This window comes from Brienomyrus brachyistius, chromosome 7 (genome assembly GCF_023856365.1).
Source record: "Brienomyrus brachyistius isolate T26 chromosome 7, BBRACH_0.4, whole genome shotgun sequence".
In the NCBI taxonomy this organism is placed as follows: domain Eukaryota; kingdom Metazoa; phylum Chordata; class Actinopteri; order Osteoglossiformes; family Mormyridae; genus Brienomyrus; species Brienomyrus brachyistius.
Window position 1 is genome coordinate 29141648 of NC_064539.1, and position 18790 is coordinate 29160437.

Sequence of the window (18790 nt, forward strand, 5' to 3'; positions counted from 1 at the left end):
GTAAAACCTGTTTTTGTTTGAAATCCTGTGCTTTATTTTGCCACGTTTGCAATCTGTTACCCATTTTCTGAAAAGCCCATCATTTAATATGCAAAATGACCCTTTAAATATTAGAGATTGAAGCTTCAGAATTTCTTGATATTATCTTGGCTAAACAGCTGCGGTATTAAACCCGGTCATGGTTCCACTTGTCATCAGCATCAGTCCAGCAGGTCGTTCTAAGCACGTTAAAACAGCTAAATAAAAGCTGTCCCAGGCTGTTGATTAGAAATAGAGGCGTGTGTCAGGTCTAAATTCGTGGGTGCAGCCACATCTGAGTGACTGACTCAGGCATAGTCTTTACGGTGCTTTATCGGTTTGGCCCAGTCCTGGGGACTTTTCCATTACAGTGGCTCAGTCCAGGATTCCTGTCCCATGCTGATTTTTATGAGTTTTATGGGAGTTAACTTATGTGAAGTTATGTAAGGAAGATATACAATTGCAGTTTTGGGAAGATATGATAAAAATGAAAAGTTTTCAAAATGTGTGGCTGCGTGAGTTTAGTCTGCTCTGTTCCAGCAGTTTTTTTTTATTCATAATTTTTTTTTTGTTCTCACGCGGTCCAGCGGAGGGAGGGCTCATCCCATCCAGATCCTCCCAGCCCGGACCGGATCGGTGGAACTGTACAGTGCCTTGTGGATTGCCTGCCCGCCCCCCCCCCCTCGTCCTAAAACCCCCACCCCAGAAAGCTTCTGGTACCCAGGGAGTAAGAGGAAGAGAATTTGGTGTCGTGCGCAGGGGGGACGAGAGGTGCACACCCAGAGAGGTCCTGAGTAGAAAGTTTTCCTTGGATGTAATATGGGTAGCTTGACAGTCGCAGCAGCACATTCCTTCTAGAACATTCCGGGATGCCCCCCTGGCTTTTGTCCACAGCGTATCTTGACCGCCACATCCTGTCCTGGTGTCCTGGCTGTAAGTGAGAACTTTTACCCTGCCTCTTGATAAAAAAAAGTGAAAAAAGATTGAGACAGTAGTTAAGGGGGGTACTTTCGTTTTTGTTAATCAGAACTAAATTTCCCGGCTCTGTCGTCTTCCTTCGCTGCTTCGCCGCTGGACTAGCCAGGTTTCACCCGTGCAACTCCGGATCTGCGCCGGAGTGTTCCGTCACGAGATGGTAAAACCGTTTTTTTAGCTGTTTGCTTTTACGCCCGTGAGCTTATAGGCACTGCTGGCCATCGACTCTCCTCTGATGTTCAGCCATACATGAAGAAAGGGGCCGTCTCCCTCCTAATATATTCCTCTGCCGATATTGTATCGGAAAAAGAGATGGAGGGCGGATGAAAAAGAGAATGTAAATAACACCCTTTGGAGGCCGCCTGCTGCTGTAGTTTGCTTATTGGAAGTCACGTGATTCACCCGCAATGCCCAGCGGGGCCTTTGAACCAGCAATCTGTGAAAAATCCTATTGGAACCATTGTGCTTGGGCTCTGTACCATAACCTGCAGCACTGGAACAATGCCGGACAGGAAGCCATCTCTCCCAGCTCCGTGGATCTAATGTAAATGGGGAATCTTCCGGCCGAAAACACGGAGGAGCTCAGCCGGCTTCGTCTCCCCGCTTTCTTTCTTGCGTTCTTTCCCTTTTCCCTTCCTTTCCCCCTCAAGCCCGGCATCTCGGACGGACATTATTTTCGCTGGGAATTCGGAAAGCTTTTTCCCCGACTCTCCTGTGCGTTCAGCGACAGGACAGGACATGAGATCTTTCCCGATTTTGGGGGTTTTCTCCCCTCCTTTGTATTGGCTAATGGGAGTCACCCCTTCAGCGGAGACTGTGCATATAGTTAATTGGAGATGCGACTGTCCACTTCCTGGAACAGACGTCAGCGCTAAAGGTAAGCGGCCATGATGATTTCTCTCTTACTATCTTTTTGTTTATAGCTGTAGTCACAACATACATATATTTTCACCATGTTTAGATGAAATGTGGAGGCGCTTCCCGAAAGAGAGAAGAGATTAGCCGGAAAGCTACAAACCAGCTAAAAACACACACACCCGCCATCTTTTTCCAACTGCTGTTTCCTTTTTACACTTCTGGGTCATATCTACGAGTCACGTGACCATTTTACAAATTTCATTTTATGTGACACACAAAAAAAAACACAGTTAACTAGAATGCAATAAAATAGGAGATGAGAGGGAAAGTAAAAGCAGGAGAAGACGAGCAGTTGGATGGAAAGAGAGTGGGGGCTTTTCTTTATTCTTCACCAACTGCTGTCAAGGCCTCCAGTGCGCTATAATGAACGCGCCGCATGTCCAGGGAAAAGGATGCCCTTCGTAGATCAATTACTTTGCCATGATTCCCAGAGAACTTTTTTTTTTCTAATTGAATAAGGGTGGGATGATAAATGCCAGTAATTCACATCTCATTTGTCTAAACCAGGGTTTGGTTCTACTTTTTAATTCCTGCTTGGTTTTTCGCTGAAAAACTGCCTCCATTTACACGCTTCTCCAGAAGCGAGTGAAATGTTTAAATCCATCTGTTTTGTGCAGCCACAGACCATTTATCCTGAGCAGCGCAACTGGGCTAAAGTTTTAAACAAAAATTTTTTTTTTTAATATCATTATTATCATTGGAAATACAGTTTATGGACCACAAAGGATGCCACTCATCCTTCTACATGTAGTAAGTGCCTTGCAAGATATCTGTTTAACACTTAAACCCTTTGCTCTATTACAAAACGACCGATGACCAAATGTGTGAACAGGGATCGTTGCCAATCAGTCATTGGCATAACCATCACCATCAGTACATTGGCACTAATGTCAGGTAGCTCCTGGTTCAGTACCCGCCCACGTCCAGGACCACACACACACACAATCTGCATGCGCTGTCATTTATCAAGACGTGACACACTGTCAGTGCAGACGTTTAGGCAGATCTGGGGGATCCCTTAGCCCTGGCTGTGCGATTGTTCTCTGGAAACACCGAAGGAGGTTAGATTGATAACAGGAAGGTACAGGAAATAACAGAGAAAAAACCAATATCTGTCTACCCCACTTTTAGGACAGGACATAACCGGCTGTTTCCTGTCCAATGATCCTCCTGTTTCGACTGTAAGTTTCGTGCCTAATCATAAGCATGTTCCTTTAAAATTTGCATTCCGACAATTCTGTTTTCCCAATATATTTTAAGATGTACTACAGACCTGCACACGCTCACTCTCTTTTCGATACAGAAACTCGGATATATTGCTTTTTTTTTGTCTTTTGTTTTTTTTTTTGATGCATTCCATACACCCAGACAATGCTGAGAGCATTTATGGAGAATGTGGGAGGTTGGGAGACAGCAAGTCTCATATCTGTCTAATTAAAGCTAATTTGGAAGCGTTTCCCACTGGCACGCACGTTTTCCTGTCCCTGAAAAAAAAAATTAATTAGGCTGGGATTGCGGGGTCCAGACGAAGGCGTCCAGAGGGCGATGCAGAGTGGGCCTGGCGGAGGAGGTGGCCAAACCTAATTTGGTGAGGGTGAGAATGGCACAGAGGAAATGGCCAGAGCGCCAAAGGGGGGGGGTGGGGGGGGGGGGAGACAGAGACAGTGGACAGGGCTGGCGTGTGAGATCACTGTGTGGCTGACCTGGCCAATCACCACGCCTCCTGGCAGCTCGCACTGCAGGATGGGAGGGGCGGCATAGTGCCTCGGCTGTCATGAGTAAGTGCCGAGTGACGTCACCCTTTTGTCAGCTAAAGTAATCATACAGGACCAGCAAATTAGTTAATGCTCCCAAACTGCATGACTTATGAACCCAGTGAATTAAACTTAATTTATGAAGAAATAAACATACATTGACCCCTGACAGGAATGTGACTAAAGTGTGGTGGTGGGGGGGGGGGATGGGGGGGGTTGTGTGCTTTAATAATCCATGGTGCCAATTTTGCCTGGACCTTGACCTGCTGGTAGACCTTCTGTGATGAACAGGCCTGTGGGAAGAAGCCCTGAAATACTATGACCCAGCAAAGACCCCATATAAAGGTACCAAAAGCATCAGAATATCCTGCCTGAGGTAGGTTTCCTATGACCCCCCCCCAGAGCCAGGCCGGGGGGGAGGGGGGCGGGTGGTGATGTTTGCCAGCGAAGACCCAGTGTCAGGTTATCCACATAACCCTGCTGAGCTGGGGCCATCTTGCAAGCCTCCCACCCGCAGTCAAGATGAAAGGCAGCCGTCAAGTTCCTGTGTCTCATGTGGGCGTAAAGTATGAGTGGGAGGAACCAGATGGAAGTGTGGAGTGTTACAGGATCTCAGGCGGGCTGTGCTGGCAGGAGCGGGAAGTGCTGACCCACGCTGGAGCAGCGTCCTCGGTGGAAGGAACACATAGAGGAACCCTTGAACCTTCTAGATATGCCAGAGGCAGTGCCGAAAAAGCCTGGTGGATTAGGGTCTCCCAGTGAAGCTGAGGTTGGTGTTGTGCTATGACCTCCATGGTGAAAAGGCTGTGAAGGTAGCTGGAATCTGTCCAGAGACATCGGACGTACTAGATGTTGTTACGCTGAAGTAGCTGATGCACTTTGTTAGCTTTACGTGGAAGGCAGCTAAGTGGAGCTAGAGTGGGCAAACGGAGGGGGGGGGGGGGGTGGTCCCAGTTTTTAAAAAGGCTGGACCAGTGTGTGTATGTCCTACCTGTAGAGAAATTACACTTCTCAGCCTTCTGGGAAAGTCAGGGTACTGGGGAAATGACTTTGGTCCGATGGTTGAACCTCCAATTCTGGCTGAGGCAGAGTGAACCAACAGTGAACCAACAGTGAACCAACTCTACTCCCTCACTCAGTCATGTGAGAGTTCATGGGCAGGTGCCAGCACAGGCTACATGAGATTTTTGGACTTGGAGACGGCACAGATGACCATGGGCCTCAGCACTGACTGAGTGTGGGAGGTGCTGCCGGAATGCGGGGTCCTTCGCAGAGGCGGAGGGTCACAAAAATCATGTCCGCAATATATTTATAACATTTTAAAAAGTATTCCATTTTAACAGTAACAAGTTAATTGTGATAAATCTACTGAGGGTACCCCCCCCCCCCCCCCCCCCCCCCGATCGGCATAATGTACCGATGGGGACCATCTCCTACACCCCCAATCACTGGGATGTACTGGTAGTTTAAAGTCTGTGGAACTGTTATTCTGTGGGTCGTGGCCCGGAAAAGTTTGGGTCCATATGATTTAAATGTGTGCTGGCCCTCCTGCATGACATCGGCTTGTCACCACTCCATCAGAGGACAGGGAGGTACCACTATAATGTCCTAGAGGTGACATAGCTGCTATTTGCGAATGATATTGTTCTTTATCCACTCTGAGATATAAGATAGGGAACCTAAAGCGGCACAAATACTCTTCCAGTAGCACTTATCTGTGGGAAAAAAATTATAGGTCTGATTCTGTCTGCTGATTAGGATCAACTGGAAAATGCATTTTGTTGGGCTGCCGCGATTAGTCGACGTAGTCGTGATGTCGACACTGAAAATGTGTCGACGTCAATATTTTAAATCAATGCATCATTTATTTTTTAACTTTTGGTGAAATTACCTTTAAGGTAATGATGGACCGCTAGAGTAAAAACCACCTTAAGTGTTGTCTATTCATGCTTATTAGATTACAATTAGTATGGAGAATTTTTTATATATATTTTTTGTCCTTGTAGCTGCTAAATACACTCATTATATAAAGTTGTCTGCCTGCTACCTTAGAATCTCCGTGGAATAAGTGTTTGTGAAAATGTTTATGGTAAAAATCTGGGCTTGTTCTATGTTGATTGACGGTGCTGGTGTCAGACTTTAATCTGCGAAAAGTATCACCACTCCACCGACGTCTTTTACCTTGTTTAGCCACAGAATCTCCTCTTTGAAACGCTGCAGTTCTTCAGTGCTCCTCACTTCCATGACTTCATGATTCACTAAAACAGTCACATCTGCCGTGTTCCGCTAACTTATTTTAATAAGTATAAAGATACGCCGCATTTATGCAGATTACTAACTTTTGGGCATCACAATACACGTGTCATAAATATTTTAGGCGTTCTACTAATCTGCTTATCGAACTGAGGGCGAAAATAATGCCCATTCAGTACCGAAAAGATGGCGTCCATTATCTCAAGTCCCGCAATGACGTACAGTTTGTTGCTGTTAAAATAAAATTAGCTTAAACAGCCAAGTTGATTTTCTGGTGGAAAATGAATTGTTTAGATTAATCGGCCGATCTGTGAAAGAGTTGACAGATTAATCGGCAGAAAAATAGTCGTTAGCGGCAGCCCTAAAAATTTGGCATTCTCAGTATTTCCAGAGACGGTGTGCTCTGTGCAGGGCAGGACAAAGGAAATAGCAGCAGATTCAGAGTGTTAGCAGTAGGTTCTGCAATCGCTGTGAGTGTGAGGTTAGGGCCAAATCGGAGCACAGTGCTGGTAAAATATTCCAAGGCTTTGGTTCAGGGCAATTCATTTTTTAAATTTTAATTTTTTTAAGCTGCCTGCTCAAGGCTAGATCGACCTTCTTCATAAACCCTGCTTTGTATGTGAGGGTTGTGGCAGTCTAGCATTGGAGGGGAGAAGCAGCAGTGGTGGTGGGAGTGGGGGGGGGGGGTTCATTTTGCAGAATTACTAGGCCATTCCTGACTGGAATGGCGAATAAGGGGCCAATACCCAAGGGGAAGGCAAGGGGGATATAATTAAGTCATTATAGGGCTATGCTTTGTTGTGTCTAATGAACAATTCCTCTTGTTGTCATCACTTGTTATATTGGTAAAACTCACACGAGTGTGTGGTCCCATGTGTGATGTCAGCAGGAAGCTCAGTGGTCACAGACACAAACTTACAATCAAGAAGCTAATCATTCAAGCTACAGGTTGGGTACAACTTGAGCGGCATGGCACATCTTAAGCTCGCGTCTTGTCTGGTTCCCTTTAGAGCTTTTTACGTGGCACACGATTTCTGATCAACAGAGATTGTCGCTCCATTGTTCTTGGGTATTTGGACCTTAAAGGAGTTTTGGCCCCTGTTTGAAATATTTCCACCACGTCTCAAAGCCTCAGAGAAGCTGAAAAGGAGAAGCTGTGTCCAATTCATCCTACGGCTAACATTTCCTAGTACACAAAGGGACAAAGCAACAATTTATTTGATGGTGTGTATAAGAGTCTTTTTTTTTGGGTGGGGGGGGGAAGGGGGGGGGGTAATGTAGGTGCTTATTGGTTCCTCATAAATCGCTGGGCTCTTCTTTTTCATCTTATTACACATTTCTTTTACACAGAGGTTTCCTTTTCAAGGGGGGCTTTTGAAAAGGGTTTTTTAACTTTTTTTTTTTTATTTGCTAAGAACAAAGACGTGGATTTCTCAAGGCTGTGGGCCTAGTCCAGAAGAAAAGCACAAGGAGGCCTCTAGAAAAATCGCCGCGAAGCAGAGGCGTGTTGGCTGCCCTCTTGATCCGTTTTGCCGTGAACTTGACCAGCACAGTAATGAGTCATCTGTCCCCCATTTGTGCTAGTGGTCCTTGGAAACTGGCTGAATGGGGAGGGTTAAGGAATATTAACCATAATGGGGTGATCGTTCCAGCAGAAAATAAAAAAAGAATTGAATAAACACCTAAGACAAAAAGTTTTCTACTGAATTATGTGTAATGATGTGTGAACGGGGTTAGATCATGGTAACGAAAAAACAATGCTTGGTTCCAGGAGTGTTTCTGTGCATAAAATGATAGGGAAATGGAATCCTTGACAGAAGCGAAGGAAACCTCCAATGCAGGTTTATACGATGATTGATATATTTTCCCTCCACAACCCTAACCAACATAAGTGATTGGAGGATGGATGGATGATTCCATATATTTTCTGAAGACCACCTTTCTCTGAAATTCGCAGGGGTGGCGAGTTTTATGTTTAGTGGTTCGCGGTCAGCTAGACATTCTCTGGGCTTCGGTGCATGTTTACGGTGAGCAGAACCATTCTTGCGTGACTTATCTGTGTCTTTCCCAGGACATGGTGACGGTTAGCCAAAGGTGCTTCTACATATACACTATAGGTATCATCCATCCATCCATTTTCCAAACCGCTTATCCTACTGGGTCGCAGGGGGTCCGGAGCCTATCCCGGAAGCAATGGGCACGAGGCAGGGGAACAACCCTGAATGGGGGGCCAGCCATCGCAGGGCACACTCACACACCAGTCACACACACATGCACACCTATGGGCAATTTAGCAACTCCAGTTAGCCTCAGAATGTTTTTGGACTGTGGGGGGAAAACCGGAGTACCCGGAGGAAACCCCACGACGACATGGGGAGAACATGCAAACTCCGAACACACATAACCCAGGCGGAGACTCGAACCCGGGACTATAGTTATCACTCCATTAAAAAAATCTCAGGAGATGAGCTGTAGAAGGTGAGTTTATTTAGTCTAAATCTGAGCCTCAGGACGGATGTCAGCTGTAATTTGGAAACTACAGCCTGACCTCCTTAGTCTCTGTCTCTGCATAGCGATTCTCCTGTTGGTGATTCCACTGTACGTTCTGATTACCTTTCATCGTGGGGTCGAGACGCACGCTGTGCCCTTCACTTGGGCTTACATTTCAAGTTACATCATAAGATCGCGCCTGGACATTTAGCAAAGCCAAGGGGAACTCCTTGGGGAATGATAAAATACCCCTCCCACATGATTACGATGCCTTTCCCACATTTAATGTCTGCCCGTCACACAGATGGTTCGCTCTGCCGGATGCAGGTGCCAGAGTTTGCGGGTATCGTCTCGGAAGACGCAGATGGAGCTGCGAGAGTCCGGTGCTCCTCCTCACTCTCCTGTATCTGTAATCTTCTCCTGCCCTCTAAAGGCAGTGGCGCTGAGCGGCAGTGCTGCATGCGCTGAGCGGCAGTGCTGCATGCGCGGAGCACGGGGTCCTCAGCCTCAACATCTCCAGATCGAGCGTTGCATAATCAGCATGGGGTGCACTGCGTCTCCCAGGGGCTTAGAGACACGTCCTCGCCCAGGCCTCCTTCTGTCACCCCCCCCCCCCCCCCCCCCCACCCACCAAGATTTCCAGAAAGTAGTAGCGGACAGTGTCTCACATAGTGGGTGAAAAACAGGCAGCAGTGAAATACATGTTCTATGTTCTTCTGGGGGGGGGTGGGTCAGCCAAACACTTGCATATGTCAGCACAAACACTTGCATATGACCACACAGGATATAAAGGCAGACAGAATTGATCAAATAACTGTGTAAATACACATATACTTAAAACTGAGACATATAAATGAATTCACATATCCATACATTCATGGTCCATTATCGATAAAAGCCAATCCACTCGGGAATCACTATCCTGCGTTAGACCCGCTAGGTCAGAACTCCACGTCATTGCTGGGAACATAACGGGATTTAGGATAATTCCACTTAGGAGCTGCATGGGATCTGAGAGTTTTTATCTGCCTGTTGCCACCTGCTGGTGAGGAGCATCTCTGACACGCAGATATTCAAAAAGAAGAGAGTGCAGGAACGGCAATGCCTACGGCCTCACAAATATCCCAGTCGTCTGAATAAGTAAATATGCTATTCTGAATCAAGAAATAAAGGACATGCTATACTAACGAAAATATAATTATTTTTTTTTTCTTTAAACTTTTTTTTTCCCCAAAGTCCATTTACTTAATTTTCTTCTTTTTTACGCCATTATTATGATCAGTTTTTTACTTGCAAGCTGTGGAATAAATATATATTGAAAAAACAAGACAGTCATTATTTCATAAAAATAGTGGTGTATACGGGCCCTTCTGTGCTGTTTAGGAGAATTCTCCGCGGTTACGAGCCTCTTCCCAGTGATTCAGCTCCTCGTTTTGTTATGTGAGCGGAGTCAGACGCCAGGGAGGCCAGCAGCTTCCCCGTGCTCCCAGTATTTGTAACGCTGCCATTCACTTTCAATCGCTGACTCAGCCATAACAATAACTTAGAAAGCCGGCGAATTATCTTCCAAATTGAGAAACAAGTGAGCTTGAAACCGAACTTCAGATGAAGTCCCGTGTCTCTTAAGCCCCAGGATTGTAACACGCTGCAGCTGTTTTCCCACATGGAAGTTGACAGCTACTGAAAAGTCCGTTACAAATAATTTTTGTAAATTACTTATGAAAATGAAGTAACAGGCTGTTGTGTGACGGTATCATTGCTAGAAGAAGCAAAAACTCCTGTCATTGAAGAAATGAACGTTCTTTTAAAAACTCCACCTACTGTAAGTGGAGTGTGTAAAAGAAACTTTAAACAGTTCCTGCCTTACATGAAAAAGCAAGTGTGGGTACAGTTACTGTTAATGTGCAGAAAATTGTCTCCTTAGAGCGACATGTGACTCTCCATGCCGCTGAGACCTGTGCTTTGGGGAACACAGGAATGATTCTCTATTGTGATCTGTTCTCATCCAAAGGAGGTACCTGCTCCTCAATGCAATCAGCATCCAGCAGCACATTTTCAAATTCTAATCTTTCATAAAAAGGCAAAAACAATGGCCAATAAATGGTTGTGGTTATGGGAAAATGATTGTGATTAAATTTCAGTCATTTTCCTGTAACCAGTACAGTGTGCCATTCTATATAGCAGGCCAATCAAAGCAATCTCATAAACCTTTTTACAGTGACTGAGATTTATATATTTATATATATATATATATATATATATATATATATATATATACACAGACATTAAAAGCAGTCAAAATCAAAACTCTTATTAGCTTCTGACAATTAGCATTAGTCATATTCCTACTAACCCCAGTTTAAAACTCAATGCCATACGGAACAATGAGTAATAAATAGTTTGGTAAAATGAGGTGTAAGTCAGTACTGAACACAATAACACAAATTCTCAGCTTTCTAACGTTTCTTGCAGTCAGTTTCATTAGCTGCATCTCTTCCTAAAAATGTCCCATGACGACAATGAGCCAATGAGCTTCATAACGTGTCACATGCTCAAGGCTACAGGAGGAAAGGACCAATCAGAAGGAGAGGGAGAATTTTCAGCCTCTTAACTGTGACAGCGTAAGTTTGAAGCAGGCTGGGTTACAGGCTCCGTCCCAAAGGAAGAATCAACAAAAAAAATCATTTATCATCAGTTATGTTTATGTTTAGTGATGCTATTTATAACCATGGCAGTTCCCCCTGGTTGACGGCGCTGATTCTCCTTCTGCCTAATTAGACAGCTGAGATGCTCGAAGTCGGTCGTTAGTCAGCTTGCCGTGTGCCATAATAACATTTCTCTGATACTATTTACTCTGTTACTTCAGTCTGTGTGTTTTAATGGTTACTCGGGGGTAATCGTTTCACTTGTTTTATAAACTCACATGCAAAGATAAAAAAAAATTCCATTGAAAAGTACTCAGGTGTACTTGGGGGGGGGAGACACCCCCACATATAGGAATTAAGCATGTGTGCCCCCTCCAGTTTAAAAACACTATACAGCAAAAAAAAAAGTGGGGTGGGGTGTATAGTTGCTAAGGACTTGTAAACTCACACCGCGTTCAGGTTGCTGATCTAAAGCAACGTTGGGATGCACCTTTCAGCAAAAGTACTTAACCTGAATCGCTCCAGTAAAAGACCCAGGTGTACAAGAGGGGAGAAACGTAACAAGCTGGAGACAGAAACGTAAGTCAAAGAAACAAACGATACACGTGAAGAATAAGTGCTACCTTCCAAATGGGTGAAAGTAAGAATAAAGGTGAGCTGAGGAATGAAAGGCGGCCGTAGCGGGGGGGGGCAAGCAGCCGCGTTCACCTGGCCGTCACCAGTCAGAGACAGGCTTCCACGCTGCTTTCTGAGCACAGGGAGAAGACTGAATGATGGCCGTTTTCCTGACGGGACCTTGGGAAAGAAGCACTGAGGTCTAAGGAATCGAGTATTAGGTGGGACGATATTTATCCTGACAACCTCTCAATAGGGGTTTTATAAGTATTCATAACTATGAGATTCAGGTATGTCTGCATTTCTAGCAGGTGGTCACATGGTGGTGCGGTGGTTAGCAGTGTCACCTCACACCTGTGGGACCCGGGTTCGAGTCTCTGCCAGGGTTCCGTGTGTGGAGTCTACATGTTCTCCCCATGTCGTCGTGGGGTTTCCTCTAACCTCAGTCCACAAACACGCTGAGGTTACTTGGAGTTACTAAATTACCCACAGGTGTGTGAGTGTGCCCTGCAATGGGTCGGCGCCCCATCCTGGGTTGTTCTCTGCCTTCTGCCCATAGGCTCTGGACCCCCTGTGGCTCTGAACTGGTTTCAGAAAATGAAGGGATGGATGTATCTTCACCTACAAGAAATGCCTTAAAACCAATTGCTTCTAGAAACACCTCTGCTAGTCCATACCATGTTTCCTCCAGGTACTCCAGTTTCCCCCCACAGTCCAAAAATATGCTGAGGCTAATTGGACTTGTTAAATTGCCTATTGGTGTGCATGCGTGAATGGTATGTGAGTAGGCCCTGCAATGGGCTGGGCTGTTCCCAGCCTCATGCCCATTGCTTCCGGGATAGGCTCCGGACCCCCTGCGACCCAGTAGGATAAGCGGTTTGGAAAATGGATGGATGGATAGATGGATGGATAGTCCATACCATTTTCCTGTTCCCTGAAAGCTGTTAAAGTTGCCTTTTCTGTTTAACTGAATAGTTTTTCCAAACTGTAACAGCCTATTCCAGTAAGCACAATAAATAAAAATAAAATTAAACAGATGGCAAGAAGACGAAAATGACTTAAAAAAAATAATAATAAAAATCTCAACAAACTCAACCGAACTCAACAAACATCAAACAAAACATGGTGTTTACATTCCAGCTTTATTCTGCTCTCACTGCCCCGCCCACACCCCCAGAACACTGACATCACATCCCATCCTGATGTTTAGCCTCTGATTGGACACACAGTGATGATGTCAGAGGCGGCGCTGAAACTAACCACGCACATCAGAATCTCACAGTGCTCCCTTTAACCGAGCGGCGCATGGGAATTTCAATGCAGACATTTGTACAAGTTAATAAACATCCGGCCTTCGTTCACAAGCCCAAGAAATGCAGATGTCGATTACTTACATGGCCTCAGATAGAGAAAACAAAGCTGCTCGCTTTGTACACCCTTTGCACAAACCATCCCTTTGCATTTTATCAAAATTACTTACTTTGGTCTCCTTGCAAACAAGGCATATACTGAACTATAAGATCTTTTAGATGCAATCCACACTTTAAACACAGTACATCAGTCAGAACAACACATATGTATATATACTTTAATGAAAAATGAAAAAAAAATCATTTGAAGAATATAAAATGCATAACATATTGTATCATACATATATATACTCTATAGGTAAGTATTACCATAACAGTTCATATATGCAGTATATAAACCTTACCAGGTTCTCAGAAAGCTAAGAAGACAATCCTGTCGTTTAAAGAGTAACGCTCCGTAGGATGTGTGATATATTATACTCTACCTGCCAGATCACAATTAATAAAAAAAAGAATAATAAAACAAGCGACCACCTTTAACCAGCGAGAAAACAAACCTAATGACAACAAAAACAGGGTTTTTACAGGGTAGCATAAGGGCCACAGGATGTAGGCGCCATGTGGGGCCATGCAGTGGAGGCCTTGAGAATGGCGTGAACTCGAATAAAATACCCAGGTGCGAAGATTTCAAACAAAATTGTCAGCTAAGAAGTTACATAACAAGAATGATCTTAATAATAATAATGAGAAATATAGTAAAATAGGAGCCGGACACTAGCACAGAAGAAGGGAAGGCTACATTTGGCCTAAAATTTCCCAGATAAGATGTGAGCTCCATGAGCGTGTCAGCGGACGCCATGTGTTACTCATTTTCTTTTTACGAAATCTTTATTAGCATGCAGCATGCAGCCCTTTGGACCCATGAGAATACCTTTTCAGATTGGCAGTGAGATGGTCACTTAGATTACATAATTACGGTTTGATTCGGCCTGGTCCCGGAAACAGCAAACATGCCAGTGCACAGTGAAAGAAGTCCTCTACACACAAGCCGACCGGCGAGTATCGACCTGAGCAGCCACACGCGTCTGGCCACTACAATCGTCTGTCACTGAATCGAAGTCCGCAGCCTGCATATCTCACCCTCTCTTCTGTTTTCATTCAGCACAATAGTGGATATCTACAAATGTTAAAGCTGCAACACTATTTACATAGAGATTCTTGTCCAGTTCACAACCAAATTAAATAAACGATACAACGAAGTAACCTATAATATAATATCCAATAACAACAATGTCTTATTAGTATTGCCATTATTTTCACCATTTGGCTTTTATATATCCTGTTTTTTTACAGTGTATCTTAATAATATACAGCAGGAGTTGGGAAGAAGGAGAGATTGTTCCGTTCAAAGTGAAGGAGCCGGTTGTTTTGGTCTTCGCAGGGCCGACGTTCCTGTGAGGAAGAGTCCTCCTACCCGGGGTTATTTTTCTTCTTTTTATTTGGGCTCTGACCGGGATCCTGTTTCACCTCTTGGTACTGCACCTGTTTAAACACACAGACACACCAGTCACGCTCAGGTGGAGGGAAGCCAGGGGAATCCTGGGACAGCTTGGGAATCTTCTGCCGTTCTCTCCAGCTGGGATGAGGAAGCGAAGCTCTGGACAAACAAACAGGAGCATGGGAACGGCGGAGTCCCATGGACGGGTCTTCCGGGAGCCACCCAGTCAACCCCTGGGGGATTTCTCCCAAAAGCAGGGTCACGACAAGGCCACTTGGGTCTGTGTTCCCGCTCCCTAAGAAAAAATCCACAGTTGTTTGGAGAGAAGGTTCCACTATAACAGCCTGTATGACAGGCCTCTGGGTCGCTTGGCTTGTACCTACGTTATGCTGGACTGAGCTTTAATGCAGAAATAACCATCAGTCCTTGACAGATGACCATCTGGCTTACTGTGACATGTCCATGACATATTCAAATATAATGTAGTAACGACTCAAATAATCACATAGGCATCTTCAGATGCTAATCGCTGCTTTATTATGGCCGTATGTCGTTCCATCTCTGTCACTTGGTGTCGCAACGATAGACATGAAGTCGGACGTTAATTCCAACAGTAACGTCGGTTGAACGAACAATGACACCTACATGGTTTATTTTCATCATTTCTGTAATCTGCACTTCAAGGTTTCAGTTACTTTTCTGGTTTTCTGAAGGCATCTGCAGTAGGATTACAGGAGGTCCTGAACTATGTCACCTTCCCATTTGTACGTATCATGGCCAGCGGACAGAGGTGTGGTACAGCTGGTCCCAATTCAGTAGAAAAAGGCAGATCTAGTCATGAACGAATTCCATGCAGGAAACCCACCCAAAAAACCTCTGATTTCGATAACAGAAGTTTGCAGGACCGACTTGGTGCAGAAGCAGCTGAGCATTAGGCCCTCTGGTCCAAACTTCCCAAACCCATTTGAGCAGAATGATAAGAATGCATATATAGTAGTTTTATAAATTATAAAAAGTCCTTAAAGACATATTGTGCATCTGGGGACCTCCGGCATGTGATGTTTTTCTGTTTATTTCTGGCAGGAACTGAGCACATTAAATGTCCAGATGATGAAGGTCACAAGAATAGTCAGGAGTAAATAACATCAAGAAGACCAGTAAGAACTGGAATAAGGTCAGTGTTCCTTCCCAAAGATGGTGTCATCATGGCTGAGCCAGCTGACTACAAATTTCCGGGCTTTTCCCCAAGGACGTCTGTTTTGTGATTGGCTAACTGAGTGTTACTGTCTTTCAGCACTGAGCTACAGAGGAAATGGCGGAGGTGTCATTTTACCTGGAATGAACTATCTTCAATCATCACTAGTTTCACTGGGATCTATTTTTTTTTCACCAGCTGAAACTGGAAATGTATGGAAGAAAACAACTGGAAATGATAAAGTAACTGAACCCCGCACTTCAGCAGATCTCTTGTGTATTACACATATTTCTTTCCACCACGTTACAGTCATCAATGGTGCTGACAGTATCCTTTTTCTGGAAGAGTCCCCCCTCATCTCCTTACAGTACTTGCAGCACCTCAGACAAACGTGTTAGTTTGTTAGTGAAAAAGCAATCACTGAACACCGCTGATAGGAAGGAGATGGAACAGGCGAGCTCCTTTCGCTTTTTTTTTTTTTAACCAGGATGAGAAGTTATCGAAGTTCCGCAGCGGTAACGAGCGCGTCTGTAAAGAGTAGCCGATCAAAACTGTGGGTGACAGTACTGTTTTCAGGACTTTATAGCCCTGCCAACTAAAACAGACACCGGAGCGAGAAGACAGGAGACTTGTTATACGGCTCCATCTGTGCACACAAACCGGGCTCACAGATGTTCAGCTTCTCTGTGGCCCCTGGTATGGGGGCACAACAGCAGGACTTGCGTAACTGCAGGGTCAACCTGCGGATTCTCAGTCAAGAGGCCCATAAGGATGATGTCGTTCCTTTAGCTGCAAATTAAAGCCTGATTAGAGAATACCGAAGTAAGCAATGAATACAGACATGGGCATTTTGTCACTCGGAATCGGCAGAATGCTGACACACAGCAGGATAATAAGATGGAGATTCCTTGTCTGTCATTGCGCTCTTATTGTGTGTAGGAACGACCAAGGTATGGGATTCTTAGCTAATGAGGAATACAACTGCAAATTCCTCTAACGAACTCCAATGTAAAGGAGAACCAAGGGATCGACCTGGATTTCTGCACTCTCCGCATTTCAGATTCCGCCCGGTCGGAAAGGAAAAGCGCTGACGTGCCTTAATTAGGCGGGAAAGCCGCGTTTGCTGTGGATTGTCGGCTAACCAGGTGCGACTCCAGTCGGCGAGAAGCGCCGCTCTCTCACGCTGTCAGCTGGGCTAATTGACTTTCCAAGACAAGCCATTCTGGCTGCTGTTAGCTTCTGTCGGCATTTGTGCGATTTTTCATGAAAATATGTTCCTCTTTTGGTGTTCGATTTTTTTTAATGATTTTGGGCGGCATATTTGCAGGTGTATTTTTGACGGAAGGAATAAACTAAACCACAAAACTTAAAACCTAACCATGAATATCATATATAACGTTATTACCAAAATATGCCTCATTTTGAGGAAAAGTTCTATATGAAGATTCGAAAACGTCCCTGGTGTCACAAGAACCACAGATGACAAGTTTCTTATACCTAAAGAGAACAATATTCAGCTAATCTACAATGGAAAGAGATTGAAGATCTTTCTCCAAGGCTGCTGCACTCCAGCTTTGTCATGGCAGGACATCATCAGCGTTTGAAAGTTTCAAGTACCCTGCCTTGTGAGATACTCCAGTATAATAGTATTGGCTAATGTTCCAGGTGCAGTAAAGCATGTGTCTCTGTTCGGCAGGGCTTATCTTCGATGAGAGCATGATTAAAAATGAATTGTATGTGCTCTGTAAGTGAATGAGACCAAACAGATATCATAATTAAACAAATGGAAACTGTAAAACTGTGTGGGTTTGCGTCTGAGAGTAACTGATTGTTAGAGCCCCATCTTTAGCATCTCTGATAGAGTGGAGGCTGCAGTTATTTCTCTGGGGGCCCTCGCAGACACATTCGTGGACGCTGAAGACACTGACAACACCTAACAAAAATACTTCAACACAGTGTCATTTGTTTCAAGGTTAATGCTAAAGGTGGTAATTACTGCTTACTTATATTTTGAAAGTATAAAAGATATTCTGCAATCAAACAAGTCTACTGTTTACTGTACATAAAAGTCGAATTTGTAGATAATAATAATGATAATAATCATTATAATATACAGTAATAATACAAGTAACTACATACTGTATTGTTTCTCGAGCCAACGAACCTCGGAAGCTGCAGAATGTTATCACCAGCATCACAAAGTAGTGTGTGCGTTTCTTTCTACCATTATACTTGACCAGGCTTTATGGCAGTCTGTTCAGTACAATCGTCTGTCGGAAGTTCTTAACCCAGAGGCTGTCTGTATATGCAGCTAAAGTCAGCAAAGAGATGATACAATGATGATGATGAAGATGATAACGAGGAAGGCACTGAGGAGTGTAAACGTGCTGTTCTAGAAATCTCTAAATGCTACAAGTACCAGGTCATAAGGTACAAAGTCATTCTGCTGTACAAATAACTACAAATGAATGACCTTTCTATAGAAGTTTGCTTCAGCACTTTAGGTTGCTGTTGCTTCCTACATGCTGCATATGAAATAAGGGTTTTTTTTAATGGAATGGCTTTCTGCCCCCATACCCCCCTTTTTTAAATGGCCGCCCCATCAGCTCCTGACAGCTTTGGCCACTCGCATCCATCTCGGGGTCCACGTGTCACTGGCTCCCAACGATCCGTGAAGGGGAGCTGACTTTTCTGGTCCCCAGGTGGCGCCGCTGAGTGACGCTCAACGGCACAGCGGGTGGCAAGGCGCCGCCTGGGGTCCTGACACGCCACGTCGTTTGTCTGCCACCAAGCGTGCACAGGGCCGCGGTGCATATGGGCCTTGGCATAGCTCCTCGCATCCGGGTGGGGGCCAACAGGAAGTCAAGCTTAGCAGCGGTGGGTTTCCCAGATTGCTTTTTGTCACATGGTGACTCGTGTCTGGACTTCACGAGGTCCCTCAAGTCTACGGACATGATGCGATGTGTTCCAAGAAGAAACTTGAGGATGCTCTCAAGCTGCACCAGTCACAGGGAACGCTGATCTGCGGTTTGTGAGACTCAGAAATCTGGATCCAAACACTGGAGGCTCTCTGTGATTAGGAACACCAGTGACTATGTCATTGGTCAGTGATTAACCTG

General features: G+C 44.8%; 1 protein-coding gene and 1 long non-coding RNA gene across 2 annotated transcripts in view; one reads left to right on the top strand and one right to left on the bottom strand.

The window, feature by feature from the left end:
* Positions 1–739: 739 nt before the first annotated feature.
* LOC125746076 (uncharacterized) lies at positions 740–17603 on the top strand. Its single transcript, XR_007398843.1, has 3 exons — positions 740–1870; positions 15560–15650; positions 15771–17603. It is a non-coding gene; the product is annotated as an uncharacterized LOC125746076 (long non-coding RNA).
* The window catches only part of LOC125746073 (multiple C2 and transmembrane domain-containing protein 1-like), a 130137-nt gene continuing 124138 nt past the window's right edge, over positions 12792–18790 (bottom strand). Inside the window, 1 exon segment of the mRNA XM_049019684.1 lies at positions 12792–14520. Coding sequence (XP_048875641.1) covers positions 14449–14520 — 72 coding nt within the window. The 3' untranslated portion in view covers positions 12792–14448.